This window comes from Neurospora tetrasperma (assembly GCF_000213175.1).
Source record: "Neurospora tetrasperma FGSC 2508 unplaced genomic scaffold NEUTE1scaffold_5, whole genome shotgun sequence".
In the NCBI taxonomy this organism is placed as follows: domain Eukaryota; kingdom Fungi; phylum Ascomycota; class Sordariomycetes; order Sordariales; family Sordariaceae; genus Neurospora; species Neurospora tetrasperma.
Window position 1 is genome coordinate 845,793 of NW_009799103.1, and position 23,630 is coordinate 869,422.

The following is a 23,630-nucleotide window of genomic DNA, read 5'->3' on the forward strand; positions in this document are numbered from 1 at the left end:
CTGGCCCCTGGGATCGTAGCAGAAGATTTTGTGTCACCCCCAACGCCATCCAATAAATTTCCATCAAATCCCCTTCAGAGCATTTTGTCTCATACCGAGGTTCCCATCTCTCCAAGCGCAAATTCGGGACGAATATCCCCTTTGTCGACTGATACATATCATCTGTCGGTGGCTTCTTCAATGTTGAACAAGTTCGCGAGATTTCCACACGTCAATGGCAACGATGGCGCCCCTCCTGGTACGATGTTTGAGTGAGTGTCGAGGTAGACGATGGTATATGGTGCGAAGCTAATCACGGGCGACGATCATGTCAAAGACTTCTGTGAAACCAAATGGTGAGCTTTAAGAGAGGCCTCAGAAAAATTGTGCAGTGTACGTACCTAGGTCGTTCAACATGCCACAATGGATGTAGATGATAGCGCGAAGAAATTTGCTTTGCATCTCCAGGCGCTCATAGGCCATTCCGCGCGGGATGTTGTGCCTATATGCTGGATTTCCGATGATGACGGCATCCAATTGCTCCAGAATCCGTTCCGCAGCGCTTCTGACCACCCGTGGGGAGGTGCCCGTTCTATACGCGTGCTTGAACCACTTGATCGCTTCGGCGAGGATCTCGGCTGAGCATGGTGGAATGCCTCCATTGGCAGCAGTCATGTCGGAGACTATTGCATTTGTCAGAGAGAGGTAGAGAAGAAGAAGACCGGCGCAAGGGAGGCAAGGACATACTGATGGTGTCTACAGGAAGAGTCTGCAACGCAGTGAGTACGGGAGGAGGCGGAAGATGGAGAATGATCTCTACAGACAGTTAGTACAGGTAAATGTTGGATTATACCGATGCGAAACACGCTCAACCAGAGGGTATCACCGGAGATCTCCCATGTGAACTATGAAGCATATGAAGGACACTCACTCTTGATCATCATGGGCTTTTCTGAGGTGCTGTGGGTAGTCGACGTTGAGGCAGCTTCATCGGCTGGCTTGGAGCTAGCAGTGGAAACGGGCTCTGGGAATAGCAATTCCGACTTGTCGTCAACATCGGGGGCTGTCGCAAGCTTCGGTTGTTTTCCCTCGTCGTCGACGACGACAGGCTCAGCGGAGCGCCTTGGAGTTTGCAGCTTCTGCGCTGTGGTACTTCGAGTGATGTATTCGGTGCGCGCCATTGTGTGATACGTTATCGAGTGTTGTGAATATTGTGTGTGGCTGTTTCTGGCTTGGGCGCTGGATGGAGAATCGAGGTATCGCAAAGGCGGTTGTGGGTGAGGGTGCAGACTAACCGGAAATATTGCGACGGCGAGCGACAGGACACACACGCCAGCCTGGAAAGGAGGGGTGAAGAGTGGATAGTAAGGTTCTACATGGCGTGTTCAGTGAATTACCCCAGAGTCAGCAAAGATGGAAGGAACTACCCACGATCAAGGTCCTATTTGCGGTGAACACCATGCCAGTTTGGCAACCGTAAATTGTGAACAACTTGCTTGTAACCATTCTCATCGATACTTCAGGCTCGGATTCAGGTCTGGGATCTCAAGGTCGCTACCGGAGTCGCATGTCACTTGTCGACAATATATAACCTCATCCACTCACCACAATACTCCTCCACCTTTTCACACCTCAACATCATCGACCAAAATTTGCCTACTGCTCAGCCAACTTTTTACCGCACCTTCGAAGCAAAAAGACCACCTCCTCTACCAACTTCCATACCTAACCACAACAAACGCAACAATGGTCCGTGTAAAGTTCTCCACGAAGCCCCCTCCTCATTGGAAGACACACTCGTCGGACGCGAGGAAGCGCCAACAGACCAAGAAGGGTCGACAGTCCAAGGTCGAGAACGACTCCCAAGATGACGAGAGCTGGCTTCTTCTTCCGGAGCCTGCCCCGGACGCAATCATGCAAGAGCTCGACAAGCCGACAAGAGGTAAGCAAGAATCCAGGATACTATTTCCGGTGCTCAATACTAACCCAGAAGTTCTAGTTCACATTCCTACTCCCCTTCCTGGCACACGCCTACATGGGGCTATGGAACTGATTCCCATTGGAGACATCGGTAAGTCGTCCACGTTGATCTTCATCAATCACATATACGCCTTGCTGCGCTTTGGAATTTCAATCACTAACACGGAGGTATCAACAACAGTCGACCAGATGTATAGTCTCGGATGTCCTCCCACCAACGAAGAGGTGGTTTCCAACGCGAAACTATTCATTCAAGCTGCGGCAGAACTCGATGCCACAGGGAAGGTCAAGGACGCGGCGGAAGTCATCCTTGTTGACTTGGCATATACGATCAAAGGTCGCGACACCGGAGCCTTCCCGGTTGGCCAGCAGTACGAGTATCTTGAGAAGCAGGTCACCTTCCTCGGTACCATCCTGGAGCACATTGGCCACCCTCCCAAGACCAGTAAGTTCTCCGTTGACTCTTGCCAAACATTCCCTCGACAAGGCCACGGTGTCGGGACCTGCCTCAATAGGGTCGCTCATTGCTACAGTTTACTGACGCTCCTTCCCGCTCTAGTTACCTGTATCGCAAAGCCTACGACCACGAAGCCCATCAGAAAGCGTGTGTCCCAATTGCGGCAGGACATTCCAAAGACCGACCGCGTCCTCCGCTCAAGAGCCACAAGGTCGGACTAATCGTTTGCGGCGTCATAGTATCGGGAAACTGGCCCCCGCTCAAGAGTCAACAGAGCATGTGGGATCAGATACTGTCAAAGTAGCATGTACAGAAGCACCATGAGAGACCAAAGACCAAACATGGCCCCAAGCTATTTTGCGCCGAGTACTTCGGAAGGCCGGAGGATACTTGAGACTATCACATGGGATGAACAAGCGATATGTTTCAAGGGACGATTGAGGAATGTTTCGATAGAAGGCAGGATGGAGAATATGAGATGATCACTGTGCAAGGGACTAGAAGGACAGAGAAATGCAATGGAATGTGTAGCAGGAAGAACATCCCAATGACACCTGTCTAGTCATCTGTATCTTGAATCAGAATGGTACTTAACGTGTTGGTGTCTCCAATGATGAACCTTCAAGTGACTGTTGTATGGAAATCGACAAGACAGATGTGATAACGGTGAGTGTTGGCACAGAGTCACGATGTAAATCGGTGTGAGCACAATCAGCACGAGATTGAAGGTGGAGATAATGACTATAAAACATACAATTGACATCGATGAACCGAACGAGCAACAAATCGGGAAACAAAACAAAACATTGTTGTACTTTTTGTGAGAGTGTCCTTACAGAGTACTTCCCCAGACCGCAGATCTGCACTCTTCCCCAACACCATCCCTTCAACACCTCCATTGTGACAACTGTCCAGCCCCACCGTTGTCTTCTTCATAACGTGGTTCGTCAAGTCGGTTGACTCGGTGATTTCTTTGGGAGAACTCGACATGAGGATGAAAAATAGGCACAAAACATTCCCTGTCGGACATTAAGCGTGGTCCCTAACACGAGTGATAAGTGTTAACACGACTCTTCGAACAATCCGGAATAATGGATATACGCTGAATAACTCACGAACGGGGACGGACGGGGAGCTTACTTGCCAAGCTCATCAAGAAAGACTTGTTGAAGTCTGAACTTCAAGACCTCTGTCCTCAGGTCTTGTTGAGCGGAGAACTCGTTGATCCTGTGCAGGACCTCAAATTCCAGCGTCCTCGCCGCCTTTCTCACTGCTTGTACGGTCTCGTTCTCCCGGGCCCTAGCCAGGAAGACGCGCGCCTCAGCCGCTACCATTTCCAAAGTAGGTGCTCGCAACCTAGGCAAACTCTCGGCAAACAGTCGGTTGACTAGTGTGGGAGATAGAGGTGTTAGTGGAAGTCCAAATGTGGATCGGGGTTAACATGGGTTAGGCAGCTTGAACATGTGAAGGAATGAGCAACTTACTGATATCGACGACTGGAACTAACTGAAGTGCCGCCTTGGTACGCGCGTCAGTAGTCGGCTGTACGACTTCTTGGTTTCCCTGCGCGGTGCGTGGCATCATGGCCTGCTGGTGGACGGTCCCGACATTTCTGGGCTGTGAACGATCCATGACTGGATGCTCCTCGACGTCAATGGCATAAGCTGAAACAGCAGCCGGAGCGGTGGCCGGTGTAAATGAGGGTGGAGCAGCGTTCTTAGAAGTGGTCGGCATACTGGCTTGAACACTGGAAACTGCATCATTGGCAGGTAGCTCTGCAACATTGTCGTCGTTTCCAAACTCAAACAGTGCCGGGTCCACCAGGTCCATATATCCATATTCTTCGTGATCAGCTGCATCGGTGATGACAGTAGGCAAATCAACGGCTGTAACATTACCTGAAGCACTGGCCGGAGCGGACACTGGAGCCATGACTGTGGGTGTGTCCATGGTTGTGGTCGTCGCGGTGGTGGTGTTCGAGATAGCAGAGTTGGAGGCAGCTCTGGCGGCAGCCCTAGTAACCCTCCTGGTAAAGGGCGTGATACTCGTTGCAGGTCCAGAGGGCACATTGGGGTTAGCAGCGGTGGTAGCGCCGGTCGGAACTTCGGGAATCTCGCCAGCCTCTCTGCGACGCTGTAGCTCCTTCTGGCGCTCTAGCTCCTGAAGCCTACGACGCTCTTCGCGGCGCTGACGACGCTGGAGCAGCTGGCTCCAATCGGAAACCTCTTCACCTATGCGTTCCTTGACGTACTTCACACGAGCCATCTTGGTTTGTTAGTCGCGAATAGGTGCTGTTTGTTGGTGATTGCGTGGTGGAAAACGAGGAAGGTTCGACGATCTTGCTGTGTGTTTTTGGGCAAATTTCTGAGAAGAGGTAGAAGTTTTTGGTGGTACGATTCGGGGAGGAATGAAATATAGAAGGGGATGGGACGGGACGAGCCTGTTTGCCTAGACTCCCGAGTGAATGTCTATTTGCGCGACCACCTCCGGGCCGGCAACACTTCTGGACACTGTCAGCTGAGAAAACCTTCTGGCGTCCCACGTAGCTCCTGGAGTCGAAACCCCATTTGGCACCTACCGTAAAATCAGGCCCCTTTGGAAGAGATGACTGATTTCAGGAGTGAGGGTGACTACTACATGTATCCGAATCAGATTATAGTGTCACCTCATGATCTGACAATACATTTGGACCATGCGGTGGTTCAACTGTTAAATGTAGCTAAGGAAGTGATTGTATGTCTCCGGGACTGATACTGTTTGGTTTGTACTTCCTCTAGTTTGAGGCCCTGTTTCCTCACGTCAAGTATGAATACCAATATGAACGGCAAAAGTTTGTGGGAAGATGGCAAAGGAAAACCAAAGACGTTTCATGCTGTTTCAAAGACAGAGACATCACCACAGACGCAAATGCAAACAGTAACAGTTCAACTGGACATTGGTATAGTCTCGTAGGAAATGTATGGGATTTCAGTACTTTTTGGCTTAATCCACATGATGAAAGCCAAGATTGAGTACATTGTTGATGGGCAAAGTTTGCATGATAGCTGTCAACTTGACGCATTGGTGGGAGGCTTCAGGATACAGAGCTGTCGCTTCTTACATCTTGATGCCCTCGAGACTTCACGGGCTGAATAGTATCTTCCGATCTTCACAGACAGTTAAGACACGCGGTGTATGTCAAGAATCCTGGTACGAGAGAGGTCTGTTGGTGCATATAGTAGATGCTGTGGGATGACCTCTACACTACACATGGAACACAAATCCTGGAAGTTTTATACCACAGCCTGGCAAAGAAGTCAACTGGTCACCCGTGCAAACAAGTGAGTAGTCTACACTGCTTTCAACTGACTCCTAGAGCCACTAGTGGTAGCGAGTGACCATTTCATCTGACTTCACGCCAAACATTATCCCATACATAATCATCCTCATCAACTCAAATATCTCACTGCCCTCTCGTCTGAAGACTTCTTCATTCCATGTCAGACATGACACCGGCTCTCCGGCAACATAGTTCGTCCCCCAACTTGGTCATACAAGAGTCTCATGCGCAAGGATATGTCGCTTCCGGACGATGGCTTCATCGAAGTCTAGAAAAGGTAGGACGCTGGTCGTTTTGTACGCGTTGCGATACCGACTTCGGTAGTCGAATAGAGAGCTCGAGCCGTTGTTCAGGAGAAGTCATCGCACGAGGGTTACAGTCCCTTGGGCATCCAAAGATCAGCTTTGTCAGTTTCAACGAATGCTTTGGCCAACTCTAAGGACAAGCCGTGTTAGCAATGCTCCTTTGTACCAAGCCCTCTTAAGGTTATGGGGAGGAGAAAACATACCAGCACGGATAGCCCTCATGGCCTTGACAAATTGTAGTTTGGCTTTTAGCGTCTCGTACGCCTTGTATCTTGGTGTCGTCCGCTCCAGGATTGGTTCAAAATGGCGGATGAGTACGTTCGCCGCAAACCGGATCAGGGAAGCAGGGTATGTACTGCACACGTCCAAGAAGTAGTACGTGGCTGCCGTCGCAATGTCTTCCTCGTTCGGGACCTTTTCGAGGTTTTTGGCAATCAGGTTGTCCACTGTTGGCACGAACATGTCAGTGAACATTGGCAACATTGAGAGACTCCTTGGGGACAACGCTGCTGAGAGGCCAACTGGAGAGGAACGTACAAATATCTTTTATTGGGATGAACTGCATTGCATCCCGTACGTGTGAAGGGGGCAAGCGGATGATTACCCCTATGGTAGGCTTGGTGTCAGTAGGGGATCCCAACAAATTCTATGGGCGCACGTCGAACATTGGGGCGGCTCATCCTGTTCTGCTTTTTGGTATGTGCCCTCCTGGAGAGCGCGGTCTTTGTAGTGGAGTTGAAGGTGGTTGGCTGTGGGAATGCCTCAGAGGTGGTGTCGCTCTGGTTTCGCTTCTGCCGCTCGTTGCTCTGAAGCTGCCTCAGCCGCTTACTGGCGTCGATTTGAGGCTGTATGAGCCTCACGCTAGATCGAGCGAAACGTGCAAAACACGAAGGAGGGTGCGGTGTTGCACGCTGAACGTTTCAGTCTTCGTCGGGGAGTGTGAGATTGCCATTGTGGACAGTTGGTACGGTTATGGCTCGTCGTTTTTGGTTGCTGAGATTGGCGTTTGTTGGCGAGAGACCGGGCGCTTCTAAATTGGTGCGGCATCTGGAAAGACAATCTTGACGAGGTGAATAGCAATGGACGAGCGAGGGGTAGCAAAGTACGAGTTGGCGGGCCTTAGGAGGGGTTCACATCGGTGAAATGGAAATTAGGAAAGGAAAGAACGATTGGATCCAGTCTGGCGACCCCGGAACCTTCCTTCAACCAGACTTCACTTGCATCCCCGCTGCCCGTACAGTGAATCCCTCCTATATACGCCCTAAAAGCATAACGCGTCAACGATACGCTTGAAGTTTTCAGCTTCATCTGAAGAAGGGGAAATGCGGGAATGATCGCCAGTGGAAAATCACTGAAGAGGATTCATGAACATCACCTCGGAGACACCTCCACCACTCCAGCTCATCTTGAACCAGGCACTTTCCACGTATTATATTGAAAGATATATACGGCTGGAGTTGAAAACGACTGAACAACATGTCAGTAGGCGGCTGCCACGAAAACCCAAAGGTTCTGCTTTGGGCCGTCGGAGGCCTTTCGACTCGATCCACTTGCTGGGAAGGAGAGTAGTGAGTATATGATCCCTCTCTTGTTCTGGTCGTCACGTGGAGACAGGTTCGCCTCTGGTCCAACAGCTTGCCCGCAACGTATACAACGAACCTGGAAGGTTTGAGCATCTGGAGCTGGAGGTGAAGGCACCTCTTCACTTCAAGGTCCTACCCCATGGATACCTCCCATCTGTGATATTTATAGCCACCCCTCAACTTTTTCTCCGTCTCTTGCAAAACAACGCTGCGACTGATTGTCACCCTCTCACATACCGCACTCTACCAAGCTTTGCATCAGAAACCCTCCAAACAGAGCCCTTCTCAGACCAGTACATCGCAACCATGGACAACACAAACGACAAGCAACCCGATTCTCCCAGCAGCATTCCTCTTCTCGCAGTTGTCACCGGAAGCGAGGCCATCCCTCAGCCCAATGTGCCACAGGAGGGCCGGATGACACGCGGTATGAAGGCCGCTGGCAGGACAATCCCCCCCGTCGCCACTCCAATGAAGCGGAAAGCCAGAGCCCCAAAACCCATCATCATCAAGAAGAAAGAGCCCAATGTCCTTGACGACACATCGTCCCAGGGTACGGCTAATTTGAAGAAGACCAAGGGTGAGTGATCCAATATCTGAGTTTGTATTGCTCCGTGCAATTTTCCTGTGACTTCAGAGACTAACACGCATCATCTTCTGTAGCACCTTCGCTTGACCCCACCGATCCGTGGGCATGCGGCCCAGATGGTGTTCCAGTTATTGACAGAATTGGTAAGTGTGCTCCCCTCAACTTTTCTTCATCTACTTTGGTCCAAGCCGTTGACACTTATCAACAGTCTGTCATCTCACCAGGGGCTACGCCAGGACCCCAAGGGAAGATGAACTATCAGAGGCGGCCCACAAGTTCAAATGGCGCGCCATTAAAAGACATAGTCTTCGGGATCTGAAGACGATTACCATTACCAAGAAGCACCAGGCTCGCAAGAAGCTGGCAGAGAATCCCGGAGACAAGCTCCAGCAGATCAAACTTGATCTACTCAAGGTAATCACTGCCCACATTACGAGTAAGTGTCATTCATCAGTGAGAGCTTTCAGAGAATAGAGGAACATGTGAGCTAACAGGTGGTCTTAGGCGAATACTCCGACGCCATGTATGCGAAATGGAGAGAGGGCCGCGAGAAGGTCAAAATGAACTAGGAGAAGGTGGAATGGTGGACAGAGCTTATACAGCCCCTAATTTAACTGTCATCACCTATGATGCAATGATAACACTTCGTAAATATTGTACTGTCTCCTTTAGGAGCTGTCAAGACAGGGAGTGGCACTTGGTGAAGTTGCATCGGATGAGCACGTTTAACAGAAACATTAAAGGACACGGGCGTAAGTTCATTTGTTTTCCCGTCGTATATGAAATGCAGCATGATCGTCGGCAAAATGGGAGTGCGAGATAAAAGCATGAACATAGGGGAGAGCCGGAGAGGCGAAAATAAATGTCTCATAGAGAATCCCGCGACAGAATCAACAAGAGGAGGGAGTGTTAGTGGACCGAGGGGCGTTGGACGGAGAAATCAAGACGACGGCGGTTGAGCTGAGAGCGGTGTGGATGGCCAATAGCTTTGTGAATGCAGGTTAGGTGACTGATTCTGCTTTGCAAACTAAAGGAACCAAGACCAATGTCGGCCGCACTCGGCGCTAGGCCCCTGGGGGCAGTTGATGTTACTTGCAGCTGGACATAGATATGAACAACAAAATGAGTTGACCAAAACGTCCATAGAGGAACAACCCAAAGATATACAGAACTGAAACAGAACCGCACGTGGATATTTGACAAAATGGATTCTCGGACTGGTGTCCTCTGCGCTGTTGGCGGTTCATGTTTCCAGAGTGCTTCGACTTATCAAGCCTATGCAGAAAGGGCCCCACTTGCAGGCCCCACATCTGTCCGCCGGGCAACAGTTCGGATGAAGTCAGGAGGAACGCCAAGACGGCCCCTCTCGGAAGGTCCGCAGTCTCCACACCACCGGCGTGGTGGGGAAAGTGCGGCCGGAGCTCAGGCAAATCGGGCACCACGAAAGCTCACGGCAGATGAGCCAGAATTTTGGTCGAATGGCTTAAACATGTTGGATCGACTTGGTGTCTGGGGCTTACTTTGGTGTTTGATGAGGCAAATGAGGGAGGGGTTAACAAGAGAGTTCCCTTTGGAACAAGGTTTCTGTAGCGTGTTGGCCGATAAGGAGTGTTTGTAAGCGAAACAGAGGAAGTTGACGAGAGCGGCAAGAATTTGAAATGGTTCCTTGCACTTTCCTACTATGGCTGCGTGAGTGCTGCCTGCCGGGACACAAACTGAGTTTAACCCACTGATAAGTACTTGCATGCATGCAACAAGCGCCGGTGATGCCTGGCTGCTTCGAGGTGGTTTGAGAAGGTGCCACGGTGCACATCATGCCTGTGCCAAAATGCGAGCTTGCAAGCTGTTTGAGCAGCCTACTACTAATCACCCGCACGGTCACCTGCCATCGCGGCCCTGTTGCTCTTGCCAGAAAACCAGAAACAACCCAACACTCTTTTCCAAGCCCGTAACGCTGATGCCAATTTCTCCGACCTGTCCTTGAAGTCAGCCATCACGCATTGTACTATTGACTATCGTGCTTTTTGTTTCTTTCCAGTTCTTTACTCCTACTTACCTACTGATCTGGCAACTGTGTCCCGGATTTTGCTGCAGGCAGTTCGCCGTTATCCACACCACACACGATTCCCCCGAATTCCCAAGGTTCCGTCCTCAGACCTCGTTCCTTGCAACTGAACCCATCATGGCCTAACTGGCAAGACCAGTTTTCAGTAAGCCAGTCCCCTAATTCTTCTCATTTCCAAAATTTGTTGACTTTTTCATCGGGCTTAGCAAGATTATTGCCACATCAGAGAGGCTGTCCCTATCAGCCCACGTCCCACGCCGAAGTTCGAACATCTGTTTTCTGCCAGTCAACCTAGAACGACATCAACTTCCAACCATGACAACCCACGATGCATAAGATCTGATAAATTTCTACGTAGACATGGTCACAAAATCAATCACAACTACATCGTCAACTCTTCCAAATCTGGGGATAAAATTGGCAGGGAAGTAAAAGTCTCTGCGTCTCCATTTCTTGTGCATTGTTCATTGACAAAATTTGGGTATACTCAAACATTTTTTACTGTTTTGTTTTGCTCTTGATTTTGCGTCGCGTGCTCCCACCGATTTCTTTGCTAGAAACATATGCTGTTGTCACTGAGAAAAGTATTCCATGGTTTATGTGTACCCAAGTGGTTACGGATAAGCTTGATTGGCATGCCTTGCGGCTTGTGGATTCTGCTGTAAATCGGATGCCTTGTTCAATTTTCCACAGTTCTCGCTTATAGTCTCGATCTGTCGTTGTGTTAAGACCTCTGTGTCTAACTTGCTTCCGCTTTTCGTCAAGCTGGATGGGCTTACTTGGTAGACAAGTGTCTGCACGGAACAGCCTAAACGTTTGGTGTACGGCTGAACACGCTTAGGTGAGCAAGCCCTGTGCTTCACAATTTCATGATCCGGAGAGTGACGAAATTTCCAATTTAAAGAGGTGCCTGGGGCGGCAAGATGACTATAAGGACCGATCTATCCATCTACCATGAGTTTGTGACATAATCCAGAATCACCTCTTTAACCTCGTATCGGCAACGAGATAGTTCACGTCCAGTCTCTTAACATCATCTGATTCTATTTCCTTTCTGCTGTACCACGGAAAATGGGGAGATCAGAGGCCAACAGCCAGATAAAGAGTGTTCATCTTGAGGAGCGTCAACCGGCTGCCTCAGATCAAAGTTCTGGTAAGTGAGTTCTTTGTGAGGCTTCTACTTATCTGTATAATATTCAGCTTTATTCTTCCGGCTCTTGAAGTTCTGATACCGCTTCAGCTCCGATCACCACTGAACACCGGCGCCCTCCTTCTGACTTGGAAATGGCAACCAAATTCATTGACATCGAGAAAATCAGTATGTGTACATCTACCCAGATTCATCTCTTCTCAAGCTTCAAATATCCAGCCCATTTGCTGAACTTCCAGCCGTAATCACGCCTAAGCTACTAATATTGACAGCCCCTCTTACCTTAACATTTCAATAGCTTTCGAATTGACGTCAAACTTTACCACTACCCCCACCGACGACCAAATAATGTACAAAGCACGCGTCACCGTCGATCGAGTTCTGACACTCCATCCAACCCGCCAAGACGGAGGTGAGATCATGAAGGCCATCAAATCACTTCATGGTCACTTCTATTCGATGTGGACTGTTGGCGAGAGGGAAGATATGAAGCTGTTGCTGAGGGTGAAGCTGCTTGCTTGTATGATAGCAGTCATGCGTGGTGAGTTCATGTCGGAGATCGGTGCTGAAATATTGCTGACTGATACCAATCATAACACACACAGAGGACTATCTTGAGGATGGACTGCCTTCTTTGAAATGTTAAGGTAGACCTTCTCCTTTCTCGCTTTGTGAGTTTGGCATATCAACCCCGAGGTACGTTCATTCCCATTTCCTCCTTTGCCTGTTTTCCCCATTGCTTATCTGCTGCAATACCCCCTGTCTACACAACTCCTTCTTTCATTCCTCAAGCCTGGTCTGAAGCCTTTCTGGAAGTTTTCATACGAAGTCGAATGATTGCGGGTAGGGATTTGAAGATTTGAATTCCCGGTTTTGGTCGCTAAGGTAGTCAAAATTCCGGCCGCATTTCTTAGTTTTATTGATAGATACGCTCATGCCGAGTCCTTCAGCGCGACGACGACGAGCACGGTACACTTCTAAATGGAACGGCATGTTGCTTTACCCATACAGCCACAGGATGCCGAGGAGTCACATTTGAATGCACTCCAACGGACATGCATGAAATCTGGCCAAGATTTCTAGTCACTCCGCAAGTTTTCACCAACAACAACTCTCAACAGCTACATAAAGGGCACCTCCTGATCCCAGCACTCCAAGATTCCCTTCTTTTTATGGAGTTTTGGACGTTAACTCACGGTCAGATAACCTAGTCCCGCATAATTTCAGCTCACAATCTTCTCGACATGCCCAGATTACTTGCATCCAAACCAGATGAGGTGTCTTACCCTCGCAAGGCATCCGGCCCCAGGATATCTCGCTCCACCATGCCCGCCTCAACCAGCAACACCAGGGTGGGTAAGTTTTCTTCAGCTCCCAGTGTGTTGAAGCGCATCAAGTAATAAGCGGTCGCTAACCTCTCTCTACTACTCGTAGGAGCTGTTTCCGCGCCCCGCCATACCCTACTTCCGATGGCATTCAGGATCATTCCGATCAACCGGATCAGTATGTCACAATGAACCAAGCCTCCCATCTGACCATTACCTGCGACTCGCACTGATTTCTAGGTACACACTTACCGGTTGGTAGCCCGCGAAATGACCCAAAGCAGCACTGTCATCCCCAGCCGTCCCAAGATCGCACTCAGGGCTCGCCAGGTTATCCAGAAAGCCTTGATGAATGGAAGTCACGATGAGACTATCGAGATGGCTCTCACCAAGCTGCTTTCAAACTTTAATTACCTCTGGGGCTGGGGTGGCTACAAGGATAAGTCGGTGGGGGTCACTGTTGGGTTACTTAATGAGATGATGGCTGTCTTGAAGGGTATGCGACTTCCTTGGCCCCTGCCGCTCGCTGGTGTTGATCGTACGCACTTTTAAGCTGACGTATCTGGTGTAGAGGATCGGTTGGAGGGTGGTGGCTCGAACCTTTCAGCTGTAACATACAGGTAGTATCTATTAGGTGAAGTCAGCTTTCTTGTGCCAGTTCCGATCCTTGAGTCTTTCCATTTAGTCCAAATCCCTTTGTTAATCGTCTCTGTTCTCTGCGGCGTCTATCGGACTTACTGGAACAAGCGTTTTGAATCCAGCCCCAGGTATTTTGTCTTCCGTCTTCGAAATGCATGCACTGCCGATGGGTTACAGGGGGTCATGCGCTGTATGTTATAGCGTATACCCTTGGGTTTCCGGATGTCGGGTTCCCCGTTGGTCCCATGCTCCACTTGCACTTTTCGGCTACCGGCTTTGGGTTACATCATATGTACAGCGCTTTTGTCTGGTATGCCCCAGAGCTTACAGCGCTCAGCATACAGGGGTGCCCGGCATACAGGTTGTAGAGGTAACTACCTCTAGAGCATGAAGGGGCTAAGTCAGCCGACCAAAAACATGTGTAAAGAAACGAAGGGATCTCGCCATGGTGAACCACGACAAATTTATTCGCCTTTCGTCAACTCGATCGAGGGTCACGAGGAGACTCTTCAACTTTTTGAGAAGCAGCCAAATCTCAAGAGAGAATGGTAGTGCACATCTCTGGTGACCTTTCCCTTGCGGTATGAGCACCTCCGCCGGTTGTTATATTTGAACATATTTCGTGCGCAAATCCAGGCTACCTAGGTACACTTCCACCCAAATCTTGACCGCTCAGGTTTGAGAAAGGGGGCAAACTAACCCCCTAATCTCTTTTAGCCAAGCTGTCCGCTGAGAAAGAGTCTACCGGGCCAAGATGCTCCGAGCGTGGCAGGTAACAGAAGCTACGGAAGCTTGCCAGATCGGTGACTCAATCACAGTAGTTGACACCAAAGTCTGATCTCAACTGCCAGGAAGCCATACCACAGTCCACATGAAGTAGATTGAGAGACAACATGCGCGAAAGCGTGGGAAACGCTCAGTCTATTGAGCCCGCTGCAGTTACTTCATGGCCAAGGCCTGCCTGAGTCTACATATACTGGAAGGTGAGCGATCGCGGTCTCCCAATCTTGCTTGAAGAAGTCCGAACTCATACTATGGTAATGGGTTGGTAATATTGTGCAAAGCAGGTTGGGGGATTGAAAGTAAGCTCTCGAAGGATGCACTCGAAGACCTCTCTGATTGGCCTGTGCGTGAGTGAAACAATGAATCAAAAGTCCACATGGCCTGCTCATTTTACTCTTGTTTCTTCTATTGTTTCTTCCATTGTCCCATTCTCACCATTGTTATACCCATGCTGACCAAATCACGCCCATTGTCTGCCCACCTTCAAACCGTCATCGAATTCTCCGTCAATGCGGACGTCACCTCGAGCCGTGTCCTCGGCAAATCTTTTACAAAACCATGTCCTAGTCGCTTTGGTAAAGCGGCTAAATGATGGTCCCTGAGCTCCCCGCCCCCCTGCCGAACTAAAACACCGACAATTCGCATCCCGGTTATATTGGTAGCGCACCCCTCCAAAATGCAACGGGAATCCGGGGTGAGCCCTTGTCGATGCCTTGATGTTACCCTCCGAGCTCCCCCTTAGGGGTTCGTGTATCTGACATTGGCTCGTGGCAACCATGCATCAAAATATCTTGGCTTGTTTTCGATGGTCCCGGTTCATCCAGGATTGGTGTTTCGGAGGATTATACTTTGGAAGGCGCTAAGATCTCAGGAACCGGTTCAAAGCAGTACGTATCGGGAATTGATTGTAGACTTCGGAGGCTCAGGGGCCGGTTAAACTCCAGACTTGTAAATGTCGATCCTGAATTCGATCGAGTACAAGAACGTCATCTCGTCCTGCTTTAATGTGTTTCTCTTCTCCCCATCTTCTGCTTCCTCCCCCATCCAGCACGGACCAAACCATCAGCCATCAAGATGCTCGCCGAAACTTTCATTACCGCGGCCTTCTTCGCCACTTCGGCGCTCGCCGCCCCGGCTCCCAACCCCGTTCAGCTGATGAGCCGCGCCCCCCAACCGGGCGTCGTCATCAGGCAGTGCGCCCAGCCTGGCATGCTCGCACTCGCCTACGATGACGGCCCGGGCCAATACACCTCGAGGCTGGTCGACATCCTTGACGCCGCCGGTGCCAAGGCCACCTTCTTCATGACTGGCACTCTATACGGATGCATCTACAACCAGGCTGCGGCCATCAAGAAGGCCTTTGCTAGCGGCCATCAGTTGGCTTCGCATACTTGGTAAGTTTCTTAATTTTGTTGTTGTTGTTTTGGTCAATGTTGTTCTGTTTACCTCTATCGAGCCCCTGACCCCTGCATGCATGGACATGGATCTGTGACACTACCTCTACCCTGCTCAAGCCTCCAAAACACTCCAGTCCCTCATTCGCGAAAATCGAGTCGTACAACCACAACAAAGGATGATACATACATATACACAAGCGAGCTAACAACTGAAACCACCACAGGTCCCACGGCCACATGAATTCCTTCTCCGCCGCCCAAGTCGCCTCCGAGATGACCAAGGTCGAAACCGCCTTTGCCAACATCATCGGCAAGAAGCCGCGCTACATGCGTCCTCCCTTCCTCGAGACCGGCAATCAGGTCCTCCCCGTCCTCAAGTCCATGGGCTACAAGGTGATCACGGACGACGTCGACTCGGGTGACTGGAACAACCAGACGCCGGCGCAGTCGGAAGCCAAGTTCATGCAGGCGGGTGCGAGCGGCAATGGCCACATCCCCCTGATGCATGAGGTGTATCAGTCAACGGTCGAGCAGCTGACGCCGTGGTTGATCAACTGGGCCAAGCAGAACAACTTGAAATTGGTTACCGTGGCGGAGTGCTTGGGAGATAAGGATGGAATGTACCAGGCGCAGAGTTTCCCGGTGCATCAGGGATCGCTTTCGTGCTAGGTGGTACCTACAGGAGGTTAGAGTTGATGAGGTGAGGGGCAGGCGGAACGAAGGGTGGTATATTGGGTTGGGATAGAATTGGGTGGTATTTGTGTTTTTATCTTCACTACATATTGGCAGATCAACGTACATAAGAGATTTGACTCGAAGCTAAAGTCTGCAGTGTGACTCGCGGCGGGCCTCCTCCATGGTGCCTTCCTGCAGGCAAAGTCAGAGGTGTGATTTGACAGCCCCGCTGCTGCCGTCCAGTGATCGTGTATGTTTCACGACATCAGCTCATATCTGTAGCGTACAAAACAGATCCAACTGTCATCGTCACTTCTCAGCTCCGGTCCCGGTCTTCATCATCACCGGGCCAAACGAACCCGATATGTCTTGCAGTCAGCAACCGCCTTCAACCTCACCAGCGCAGGCAGCCGAAGAACCCACGTCCACCAAACCTCCTCCCTCTCTCCAACAACACGCTCTTTACTACTCTCTACCCCCCCTTTTGAACTAGTGGTCTTTGCCAACGTTCCCGCCGGCGACTCCCCTCTTTCCAGGGTCCTGTCCCAACTCGCCCACCATGATACTTTCTCCCCTCACCCTCGTCCCTGAATACATGAGTCCTTGCCTCTCCACCTCCGGCGGGAACGCATCCTCGACATAGGCAATGACACCCGCCGCCTTGTTTGCTCCTCCCTCGCTGACGCAGACCATTTAGTGCTGTGGATTGAACTCTATCCTGCCGTAATCGACTTCGCAAAGGAGAATATCGCTTCGATGTATACCAATGGGAGGGCGAGGTTTGTGAACGAGGATGTTAGGAAGTTCGAGCCAGGGAGGGATGATAGCTTCTTTCAAGGCACAAGAAGAGGCCGTGAGGGTCGGAAGTAAATCTGCGAGGAGAGAGATCTAGAAGGGTCTCATGCCGTAACGGTAAAGTTCTCGTTGCAGCCTGAGTCTGAGACGTATGAGATTAGAGAGGTGATTGAGAAGATACTTGCTGGTTGAGAGAAAGGCGGGCTGTTTTCATTGGGTACGGCCCCGATGGAAGTCGAGGGAGAGCTGATTGAGTGGCTGGGAAGGTCGGTTATGGTATCGAGTTGAAGTCGAAGCCAGGTGCTGAAGGCGGTTCGGCAGTTCGGGTTTCGGCTCGAGTGGGAGACGACGAGGAAGTTTGCGTCGAAAGCGGTGGAAGTGGGGATCCTTGAGGCCGAGGTAGGCGCATTTATTTGTTTATGTGGTTCAGACATGGTACCCGTAGGAGTAGGCGGAGGTGGTCGACGCTTGGTCAAGTCGGTTCGCGATCTGAGGTATCGGCTGGGCAGCACGGGGCACATGTCGTTGTGCTTTTCTGTGTGCGAGTTTTTGGTTGTTGTGTAGGACTTTTACATCGCGAGGAATGGTCTCAGTTGCCATCCTCCATCTCCTCATCCTCCTCTTCGTCTCCCACCTCCTCCTGCGCTGCCGCCTTAAGCGCCATGATTTGTTCCTCGGAATACTTGAATGCCTTCAGCACGTTGACAAAAACCATCTCATATCCATCCCTGTACCGTCGCACCAAGTCCTGTCGCTCAGTTTCCGGCTCCCACTCTTCTCCTCCGTTCGGCCTGCCATAACAGAACTCGACAAAGTCCCTCTCAATCTTCTGCGCCAATGTAGCTTTTAGCATGTCCACTAACGGGTCCAGCTCCTCCCCAAGAGAGCCATCGCCGAGGCTATGATCTGGCAATTTCTTAAACAACTCCCACTGCTTCGGGGTAGCCATCATCGACACCATGTCATTGATAAGCCTGCCATCCCAGTGGCTGAAATGCGGCTGATAATGAAGCGCGTTGGGCACAAAATCAGATCCCATGCGATTCCTACAGGAATAGCCCTCCCAGAAGTCCTCGCGACAGATTAAGAAATCCTGCGGCTCGCCGCCCTTGCCCTGCGTATCGCCCTGATGTTGCCTCTTTCGCACATGGATATAATCGTTATGCGGCCTCCATGTCTCTTGGTTCTTGACACCAGCAGAGAGGTCTTTGGGGTTAATGATAAAGCCATAGCCTAGCAACAACTCGCTGTTCGTCTTGAACCCGTAATTGTTGAAAACCTGTTGACCGGGGCCATAGCTATCGTTGCAGATCAGTTCGCACGCGCTTGGCTCTGAAGTAAGGTTCCATGTATACGAGGCATCCCAGGAGTGATTGCCAATGTCATACAGGGGCTGCAAGATGGAGAAGTCGTCAATCTTTGATCCCTCCGGCAGCAGCCGCTCGACGTACTCCCTCGCCGACTCCGACAGGACCAACGAAGGCCTAAAGCTGCGGCTGGTAAACATGCAGTACGCCCAATTGTAGAGCACCTGCGTGTAATCACGGTAGTCGGGGAAGCCTTCCTTTTTAAGGATCTTGCGCGCCTGTTTGTACTCGGATTTGACGTTGCTTTGAATCTCCTGGATGGCGACATAAGCGTTGGTGCCCTTGAGCAGTTCGATGTCGTCTTCGGCCCAGAAGGGAGGCAGTGCCCACTTGTCAAGCTGGCTGGGGTCGGCCAGGGTGGAGATGTAGGGCGCCCAGAATGAGGACTTGCCCTTGAGGTATTGCTGAATCAGGTAGAAGCGGCCGATGACGTGGGGCGGGAGGGAGTTCATGAAACGCTCCGGAAATGCAGGATTTTCAGTGTTGGGAGCCAGCGTCGTTGAAGACGGTGTAATGGGTCCGTCAGTGAGAGCGTTGAGGTAAGAGAGTGTGATGGAGGTCGGGCAGGAGACGGCCTTGAAGCCACTTCCTAGTAATTCAGTGGCCGATGGCTTGACGCGTAGCGAAAACCCTGTGACCTCGTCCTCGTACACCTCAAGCAAAGGGTGCAGACTTGCGCCGTGCTTATGGGCCCAGTCCAAGAGCGCCTCGAACCGTTCTTTGTGTGGCGACTCCATCTTTGCACGTCCTCGTTGTCGGTGGTGATATGACGTGTGTGGTATTGGGGAGGTTGAAGTGAAGTTGAGAATTGTAAGTTTCACTTTTACACCATGTCGGTCGTCAGTCCTGTCACTTGGTGGCTCCAGGCAGGCGGTCGTTACAGCTGACAGCATCAATGTACTGTGTAGCTCCCCTGTCCAGATTAGTCAGCGGCACAGCGTAAAATACACCAAGTAGCTAGAGGTGTTTCTATGTACCGTACCTCCCCGCTACATGCTATACTCCACTGTACCAATCTAACTGGAGCTCTCTATCACCTAGGGGCTCACAGCAAGCATTATGGGTCATCGATCACTGTACATCAAGATCAATGGCACTACTATGTAGAGTTAGTGTAAGGCACAGCCAGAGGCAGCAATCCATGCCGGTCAAAGTACCTGGCCGTCCCGTCTTTTACAAGGTACGATAATACGAGAAAGTCCCGGTAGACTTGAACCAAAATGTTGACGACGAGAGGATGTTAACTACAGGTACCTACCTAAGGAGGGACAGATAAGAAACAGAAACCAGAAACCTCGAGCCAAAACTGACGGTCTATCAGCAGTAATCCATAACAACACCCTCTCGAAGATGAACAATTCCACCACGTATTGGCCGTGTTCGTTGTTCGAGTTTGACGACCCAGTTCTTTGCGAGTTGCTTGACGTGTTGACTTTGCCGAGGGAGAATAACATGATGTTAATCGCAAGTAAGTAAATGAAATACAGACATATTCTACCTCAAGTTGCCGCAAATGGGAGGAGCAAGCGAAGAGATGCCCAAAAAGCCTGCAGTGTCTGCAGTCAAGAAGGACATGGGGGGTCGCGAAGGATAGGTAGAGACAGCTTTCGGACCCCATCGATCTCGGAGTTCGTTACCCAGTGATCATTGAACATGAAATTTTAGGTAAAGTCGTTCATGGCGTTGCTCAAAGACCCGGATGTTCAGCATCCCATGTTCCAGGTGAGGTGAGATTATCACATGCGGCAATGGCATGGCTCGCCTGGGTTGGACGCCAACTGAAAGTTGTGGGATGTGAAGAGACATATTGTCGTGAAAGGAACCGGCCGACGAGGTGAGTCAACACGAAGTGAAAACGAGATCGTCATAAAGTTTTTCATGAAGTTTTCCAGAAAACCGTTGAGCAACTGCAAACTGTTCCAAATATCCGCAGTTCCACATTTGTTAGCCCGTAGGCCCGGTCCACTTGCCGTTATCCGCGACCCACCTGGTGAACTTGGCTTCGGCGGAGCTGACGACGCCGCCGTTGATCAATTCCAAAACATTTCAACTCGGTGAACTGAAGAATAGTATTGCACTTCCAATTATAAGTGCTGTTTCAATGGCTGTCTCGGATCACCTTATGGTGCCGGTCTTCTTTTCTGTTGCCGATTGCGCTCCGTGGCTGACAAGAAAGGGATAAAGTAGTACCATGTCACGCCGGCCGATACGGGACTGGGGAACCACTCGCCACGGCAGAGGTTAGCCGAAAACCGGCCCGGCCCCACCACTGTCTTTGCAACTTTTGGAATAAACAAAGCGTAAAGGCATAACCCTTGTGATCAATGGGAAGAGATTAAGCAATCCGCGATATTCCCGGGCAAATGTCTTTGCAACCGAAGCAGATGTGACTGATCAGGCAAGCGTCTTCATGCACAGGACAAGTGCGCACGGGAATGAACAAACCACAGAGCGACGCGACAGCCGTTAAATCCGCCAAAGACTCACCGCACCTCCGAGCTCCCGGAAGGATTTACAGACACTTCAGCAGTTGCCCTTGCAAAAATGTTGCAAATCGCCATCAATCAACCAATCCGGGCTATGACGTCGGCCGTCCTTTCCCTGACCTGCCCCACCGGCGGATGCCACCCTCGAAATGACCCTGGTCGACATGGAAGAAGCAACAAAACAAAACTAGTGTAATTCAGATTTTAAAAAGGAAGCTTCGTCCCATCTGTAACTTTGTCATGGAAAGAACTCCTCTCTTTGTGAGAATCACATCTTTGGACTCGTCCACGGTTCCTTCCAGCACAAGTTATTAGGTACCATGTCACCGTTGGACCGTGAACCGGTCGATGCTGCTGCTGCAGCCGAGAAGCAACAGATGCATGAACCACCACCACCACCACAACCACCTCTCGCACGGGCGCCTTCCTCCCAGAAACAGGACGAACGCCTCGACTCCAATAGGCCTGAGCACTTGGACCCTCTCGACGACCCCGAAAATCAATCGCCCATGTCGCGTCGCCACACCGATACCCATATGAACGCCAGTTCCAGCAGCGACGATGAGTATGACACCGAAAAGGACAGCGACGAAGATGCCGACGAGTACGACGGCCACCGCATCACCAGCCGAGACATCCGACTGACCCGTACTCGCACCAACCGGAGCATGAGATCCAGCACCAAGGAAGGACCGGAGCACGCCAACACCACGGGCCGACTCGACCTTACCAAGACTGTTTCCCGTCGTGACACTGTCCTCTCGCGCCTGCGATCCCGCCCTACCGCCCGATTCGAGTTCAACCATCCGCTAGCACACACCCCGACTGGCAAGGATGTCATTGTCGACTTTGAGGGTCCCGACGACCCCTACCGCCCCATGAACTGGCCCATGAAGAAGAAGATCATGACCACGATGCTCTACGGCTTGATCACCATGAGTGCCAGCTGGGCCTCCTCCAGCTACTCGGCCGGCACTGCACAGGTGTCGACTCACTTCGACGTTGGCCACGAGGTAGCTGTCCTGGGTACTTCCATCTTCTTGGTTGGTTTCGGTATTGGCCCTCTGCTATGGGCGCCGTTGAGTGAGGTTTTTGGGAGAAGAGTGGCTGTCTTCGTGCCCATGTTCTTTGCCACTTGTTTCAGCTTCGGTAGTGCCACTGCCAAGGACTATCAAACTCTGATGATTACCCGCTTTTTTGGTGCCTTCTTTTCTTCGGCTCCTGTGACCAACACTGGTGGTGTGCTGGGAGACTTGTTCTCGCCTGCCGAAAGAGGTATCGCCATGGCGGGATATGCCATGGCAGTTGTTGGTGGTCCAGCCATCGGTACGCCCCGCTTTCTCATTTCTATCTCTTTCCCGTTGGCCTTGGCTAATTTATCATTGTCATCCTCACAGGCCCCGTCGTCTCAGCTGCGGTTGCCATTCAGCCCAGTCTCGGTTGGCGATGGACCCTGTACCTCACCGGCATCCTACAAGCCTTCGTTCTCGCCCTCGGCTTGATCTTCATCGACGAATCTTACCCTCCGCGACTGCTCGTCAACAAAGCCCGTCGCTTGCGCATCCAAACCGGCAACTGGGCACTCCACGCCAAGTTTGAGGAATGGGACGTCACCTTCTCGGAGCTCGCCCAGAAATTCTTACTTCGCCCGGTGCAGCTCCTTTGCACGCCCATCTGCTTCCTCGTCGCTCTTTATGCTAGCTTCTGCTACGGTATTCTGTACATGCAGCTTGGCGCGATTCCCATTATCTTTGGCGAAGTCCGCGGGTGGACGCAGCTGGTTGCTACTCTGCCGTTATTGTGCATCTTCATTGGTGCTATGATCGGTTGTGGCGCGAACGTGTATAACCAGTTTATCTACAACAAGGCGTACCGCGCCGCTGGCGACCGCGCCGTTCCTGAACGCCGTCTGCCGCCCATGATGGTTGGGTCCGTGATCTTTTCGGGTGGGCAGTTCATGCTCGGGTGGACTGCGCCAAAAGATATCCACTGGATTGTGCCCTGCATCGGTCTGGTTCTTATGGGATCGGGATTTTTCATGATCTTCCAGGCTGCGCTGAATTACTTGGTCGACACGTTTACGCGGTATGCGGCCTCGGCGGTGGCTGCGAACACGTTCCTCCGCTCGTGCTTTGCATGCGCGTTTCCCTTGGTTGTCACTCCCATGTTCCATAACATTGGTGTGGGACCGGGATCGTCGATTACCGGAGGGTTTGCGGCTTTGTTGATACCCGTTCCGTTTGTCTTTTTCGTCTATGGAAAGAGGATCAGAAAGAGGTCGAAGTGGTCGAGACCTAGCGTTTATGACTGAGGGGTCCATGATGGATGATGAGATGATGCATGATCATGCATTTCTGGGATTATGGGTATGTCATGTTTGATGATGCATTTTACGGCGTTCTGGCTCATCTACAGGAGATACCAACTGATAGCATTGCGTTTGAGCTTTACTTGGAAATTCCTGTCGACTTTTATGAAGTATAAATACCTGTCAGTAGACGAATAATATTAATTGTGGCTATCGAACTCAACGATTGACAAGTGCGTCACAGAACAATCGAGTGATCATGTCAGGGTTAGGGTCTTTTTCGAGATGTCACTTTGCCCCTGACGGCCCGCTCCGCGGATAGTGCTGACATCACCACTAATGTTGCGATCAACTGCACGCCGTTATACACGTGTAGAAATCTCGTTGAAAATTTGTTGGAAAGGCGGTGATCTCCTTGCACCTCTTTT

The 23,630-nt window shown here is 51.0% G+C and overlaps 9 protein-coding genes across 9 annotated transcripts; 5 read left to right on the plus strand and 4 right to left on the minus strand.

Annotated features, from left to right (window-relative positions):
- Window positions 1–288: 288 nt before the first annotated feature.
- Window positions 289–1,160, minus strand: NEUTE1DRAFT_111746 (uncharacterized protein; the record flags this gene model as incomplete). Its single annotated transcript, XM_009854745.1, has 4 exons — window positions 289–320; window positions 381–662; window positions 727–795; window positions 911–1,160. The coding sequence occupies 4 exons, from the start codon at window positions 1,158–1,160 to the stop codon at window positions 289–291; spliced, it is 633 nt and encodes a 210-aa protein (XP_009853047.1).
- Window positions 1,161–1,725: 565 nt separating this feature from the next.
- NEUTE1DRAFT_102636 (uncharacterized protein) lies at window positions 1,726–2,872 on the plus strand (the record flags this gene model as incomplete). Its single annotated transcript, XM_009854746.1, has 6 exons — window positions 1,726–1,728; window positions 1,804–1,921; window positions 1,979–2,050; window positions 2,141–2,404; window positions 2,519–2,563; window positions 2,859–2,872. The coding sequence occupies 6 exons, from the start codon at window positions 1,726–1,728 to the stop codon at window positions 2,870–2,872; spliced, it is 516 nt and encodes a 171-aa protein (XP_009853048.1).
- A 680-nt stretch (window positions 2,873–3,552) lies between these two features.
- Window positions 3,553–4,681, minus strand: NEUTE1DRAFT_46394 (uncharacterized protein; the record flags this gene model as incomplete). Its single annotated transcript, XM_009854426.1, has 2 exons — window positions 3,553–3,803; window positions 3,901–4,681. The coding sequence occupies 2 exons, from the start codon at window positions 4,679–4,681 to the stop codon at window positions 3,553–3,555; spliced, it is 1,032 nt and encodes a 343-aa protein (XP_009852728.1).
- Window positions 4,682–6,148: 1,467 nt separating this feature from the next.
- Window positions 6,149–6,992, minus strand: NEUTE1DRAFT_102638 (uncharacterized protein; the record flags this gene model as incomplete). The annotated part of the gene is made up of 5 exons (XM_009854747.1): window positions 6,149–6,158; window positions 6,207–6,486; window positions 6,578–6,646; window positions 6,699–6,885; window positions 6,927–6,992. 5 exons carry the CDS (start codon window positions 6,990–6,992, stop codon window positions 6,149–6,151), a joined length of 612 nt encoding a protein of 203 aa, XP_009853049.1.
- Window positions 6,993–7,929: 937 nt separating this feature from the next.
- On the plus strand, window positions 7,930–8,781 carry NEUTE1DRAFT_46340 (uncharacterized protein; the record flags this gene model as incomplete). The annotated part of the gene is made up of 4 exons (XM_009854421.1): window positions 7,930–8,203; window positions 8,287–8,355; window positions 8,421–8,648; window positions 8,717–8,781. 4 exons carry the CDS (start codon window positions 7,930–7,932, stop codon window positions 8,779–8,781), a joined length of 636 nt encoding a protein of 211 aa, XP_009852723.1.
- A 2,567-nt stretch (window positions 8,782–11,348) lies between these two features.
- On the plus strand, window positions 11,349–13,775 carry NEUTE1DRAFT_111751 (uncharacterized protein; the record flags this gene model as incomplete). Its single annotated transcript, XM_009854748.1, has 10 exons — window positions 11,349–11,434; window positions 11,501–11,595; window positions 11,726–11,968; window positions 12,079–12,123; window positions 12,439–12,624; window positions 12,700–12,783; window positions 12,862–12,930; window positions 13,015–13,248; window positions 13,387–13,581; window positions 13,690–13,775. The coding sequence occupies 10 exons, from the start codon at window positions 11,349–11,351 to the stop codon at window positions 13,773–13,775; spliced, it is 1,323 nt and encodes a 440-aa protein (XP_009853050.1).
- Window positions 13,776–15,248: 1,473 nt separating this feature from the next.
- On the plus strand, window positions 15,249–16,240 carry NEUTE1DRAFT_102639 (uncharacterized protein; the record flags this gene model as incomplete). The annotated part of the gene is made up of 2 exons (XM_009854749.1): window positions 15,249–15,568; window positions 15,796–16,240. 2 exons carry the CDS (start codon window positions 15,249–15,251, stop codon window positions 16,238–16,240), a joined length of 765 nt encoding a protein of 254 aa, XP_009853051.1.
- Window positions 16,241–17,630: 1,390 nt separating this feature from the next.
- Window positions 17,631–19,145, minus strand: NEUTE1DRAFT_147775 (uncharacterized protein; the record flags this gene model as incomplete). The annotated part of the gene is made up of 1 exon (XM_009854750.1): window positions 17,631–19,145. The coding sequence occupies one exon, from the start codon at window positions 19,143–19,145 to the stop codon at window positions 17,631–17,633; it is 1,515 nt and encodes a 504-aa protein (XP_009853052.1).
- Window positions 19,146–21,373: 2,228 nt separating this feature from the next.
- NEUTE1DRAFT_66631 (uncharacterized protein) lies at window positions 21,374–23,423 on the plus strand (the record flags this gene model as incomplete). Its single annotated transcript, XM_009854751.1, has 2 exons — window positions 21,374–22,220; window positions 22,292–23,423. 2 exons carry the CDS (start codon window positions 21,404–21,406, stop codon window positions 23,203–23,205), a joined length of 1,731 nt encoding a protein of 576 aa, XP_009853053.1.
- Window positions 23,424–23,630: the final 207 nt, after the last annotated feature.